Raw genomic sequence first — 3,114 nt, forward strand, 5'->3', positions numbered from 1 at the left:
TCAAAATTTGCTAATGTAACACGTTAAATAGCACCCCAACATACACTTAGAAATCTTAATTGACTATTAAAATGATTAATTTATGAAATTAGATAAAATCAACTCTAAATTGAGAAATTCTAATGGCTCAATTTTTTTTCACTATTAGATTTTGATTTAATATAATTTTATAAATTTATTATGTTAATAGTCAATAAAAATTTTTAAGTATGTGTTGGAATGTCACTTAATGTGCCACAAAAGTGACGGAAAGATTAACATAACTAATTTAAAATTTTTAAAAGATAAATTTAATTAAAAAATCTTTCAAAAAATAACTTCAAGAACGAATAATCTTTTAAGATTAATTTAATTATTTACTAAAAAAAATTACTTCTAAATAATCAACAATTAATTTACGGTTTTCATTCAATTACATGCCCATTTCTTACAAGATAGTTTAATGAAATTGAAAATTGAATCATTTGGCTTATACGAGTCACAAATTAAATTTGGCACCTCACATTTTTTGTTTAAGTTGACCAAGTTGAAATAAGTATTTGTAGCGACTTTATCATCTTGTGGAAGAAATTAGACACAAGCCATAGGATTGAACATGAAGAGATGGATTATTGCTCCTATTTTGTGTGGTAGTAAACTCTCCTCATTATTGGTGGATCAGGAAATGGCTCATATTCCAACCAAAGAATATCTGTCTCGTAAGGGTAACTTATTATATCTTGGATCTGCCACGTGGCTTAAAAACTAATCTTCACTGTGTGGATGTTAAGGATTCTACAACCAATCTTGAAAGATATTCCCTTATATTCCTTTATCTAAACTCAACTTAGCCACTATAATAAGTCTTTATAGTGTTCATTATTTCCTCTGTAGTAGTGCAATTACTCTCTGCTGCTACAAGAACAATAACACAGCCATGGCTGCTTCAGTTTCAACCATAGGAGCTGTCAAAGGAACTCTAGTGAGTTTGAATGGTTCTGGAGCTGTGGCTTCATCCGTTCCTAGTTCATCAGCTTTTTTCGGAAGCAGCTTGAAGAAGGTTACATCAAGAATCCCCAGCAGCAACAAGGTTTCCTCCGGAAGCTTCAAGATTGTGGCGGTCGATGAGGACAAGAACAAGCAGACAGATGAGGACAGATGGAGAGGGTTGGCCTATGATATCTCAGATGACCAGCAAGACATCACAAGAGGGAAGGGTATGGTTGATCCTCTCTTCCAAGCTCCAATGGATACTGGCACTCACTATGCAGTCATGAGCTCCTATGAATACCTCAGTACCGGCCTCAAAACGTACATGGACAACACGAAGGACGGATTTTACATTGCTCCTGCTTTTATGGACAAGCTTGTTGTCCACATCAGCAAGAACTTCATGACTCTGCCCAATATCAAGGTTCCTCTCATTCTTGGTATCTGGGGAGGCAAAGGTCAGGGAAAATCTTTCCAATGTGAGCTTGTGTTTGCCAAGATGGGAATCAACCCGATCATGATGAGTGCCGGAGAACTCGAAAGCGGAAACGCCGGAGAGCCAGCAAAGCTGATAAGACAACGGTACCGCGAAGCAGCGGACATAATCAAGAAAGGAAAGATGTGCTGCCTCTTCATCAACGATCTAGACGCAGGAGCAGGTCGTATGGGTGGAGCTACGCAGTACACGGTGAACAACCAGATGGTCAACGCCACCCTGATGAACATCGCCGATAACCCCACGAATGTTCAGCTCCCAGGGATGTACAACAAAGAAGAGAATCCTCGAGTTCCCATCGTGGTCACCGGTAACGATTTCTCCACCCTCTATGCTCCCTTGATTCGTGACGGCCGTATGGAGAAGTTCTACTGGGCGCCAACGAGAGAGGACAGGATTGGTGTCTGCACCGGAATCTTCCGTACCGACAATGTTCCTCCTGAGGACATTGTTAAACTTGTGGACACTTTCCCCGGCCAATCTATTGATTTCTTTGGAGCACTGAGGGCCAGAGTGTACGATGATGAAGTGAGGAAGTGGGTATCTGGTGTTGGAGTTGACGGAGTTGGGAAGAAGCTAGTGAACTCAAAGGAAGGACCACCAACGTTCGAGCAACCAAAGATGACGTTGGCAAAGTTGTTGGAGTACGGCAACATGCTTGTCCAAGAGCAAGAGAATGTGAAGAGAGTCCAATTGGCTGACAAGTATTTGAACGAAGCTGCTCTTGGCGATGCCAACCAAGATGCTATTAAGAGTGGCTCTTTCTACGGGAAAGCAGCGCAACAAATTGGTGTTCCTGTCCCCGAAGGATGCACTGATCCAAATGCTTCAAACTTCGACCCAACCGCTAGAAGTGATGATGGAACCTGCCTATACACATTCTAAGTTTACGAATCGGAGAGAAATGCAAAGATTTGGATAATCAAATAACTTTGTTGTTATATTCTTAATCTACTGGATGGATCATTATCCTCTAATAATAATAATAGTTTTGGGTTATTATTGTGCATCATGCATATCAAATCAAATTCCTCCCATCCCTCTCTCTATCTCTATCTATATAAAATTTCCGAGCTAAAATTCATATACAGGAATTAAGAACAACTATTTCTTTATCTACTAAGAACAAGTTTAATTTTTTGGAAAATTGAATGAGAAGACATACGGCTCAAAAGTCTTGTTCATACTATACGTAGACAGAGACATGAGGACCGAGTACAAAATAGAAAAATACACAAAATAGGTATTCCTAGCAGCAACATGTCAGATCTCCATCTCCTCTTCCTTTGTTTTCTTTTTTTGTTCAAGAACAAATCTCTTCTCTGACTGAGAGAGAGGCTGAAGCTAATGTTTGTTTTTTGAGCTTGGGTTTGGCCCTACAAAGTAGTTTTCTGGACATTTGGATTGAGGCAGACAATATTAAAGATACATATAGTATCAATAATTATTTTGAACTGTAATGTAGTCCAACTAGATAATATAGATCTTTCAAGACCCAAAAAAATAATAATAATAATAATAATAATAATATGGGTCTTTTTATAAAGGGAAAGAATGAGGAGTCAATGGAATATTTGTACAATGCATACAATAGAAGTTTAGGGAGTATTAGAGATATAATCATTAGTATTATCTTTTTTCATCAGCGT

The 3,114-nt window shown here is 38.2% G+C and overlaps 1 protein-coding gene across 1 annotated transcript; it reads left to right on the forward strand.

Annotated features, from left to right (window-relative positions):
• The first annotated feature begins 832 nt into the window (after positions 1 to 832).
• LOC130940640 (ribulose bisphosphate carboxylase/oxygenase activase, chloroplastic-like) lies at positions 833 to 2,464 on the forward strand. The gene has a single exon (XM_057868846.1). It carries the CDS (start codon positions 917 to 919, stop codon positions 2,348 to 2,350), a length of 1,434 nt encoding a protein of 477 aa, XP_057724829.1. The 5' UTR covers positions 833 to 916; the 3' UTR covers positions 2,351 to 2,464.
• The last annotated feature ends 650 nt before the right edge of the window (positions 2,465 to 3,114 follow it).

The sequence above is a fragment of the Arachis stenosperma genome, chromosome 7 (assembly GCF_014773155.1).
Source record: "Arachis stenosperma cultivar V10309 chromosome 7, arast.V10309.gnm1.PFL2, whole genome shotgun sequence".
Classification (NCBI taxonomy): Eukaryota; Viridiplantae; Streptophyta; class Magnoliopsida; order Fabales; family Fabaceae; genus Arachis; species Arachis stenosperma.

What these genes read in the sequence shown, in the direction of transcription:
- LOC130940640 (XM_057868846.1), top strand. Translation starts at nt 917, where the DNA reads ATGGCTGCTTCAGTTTCAACCATAGGAGCTGTCAAAGGAACTCTAGTG.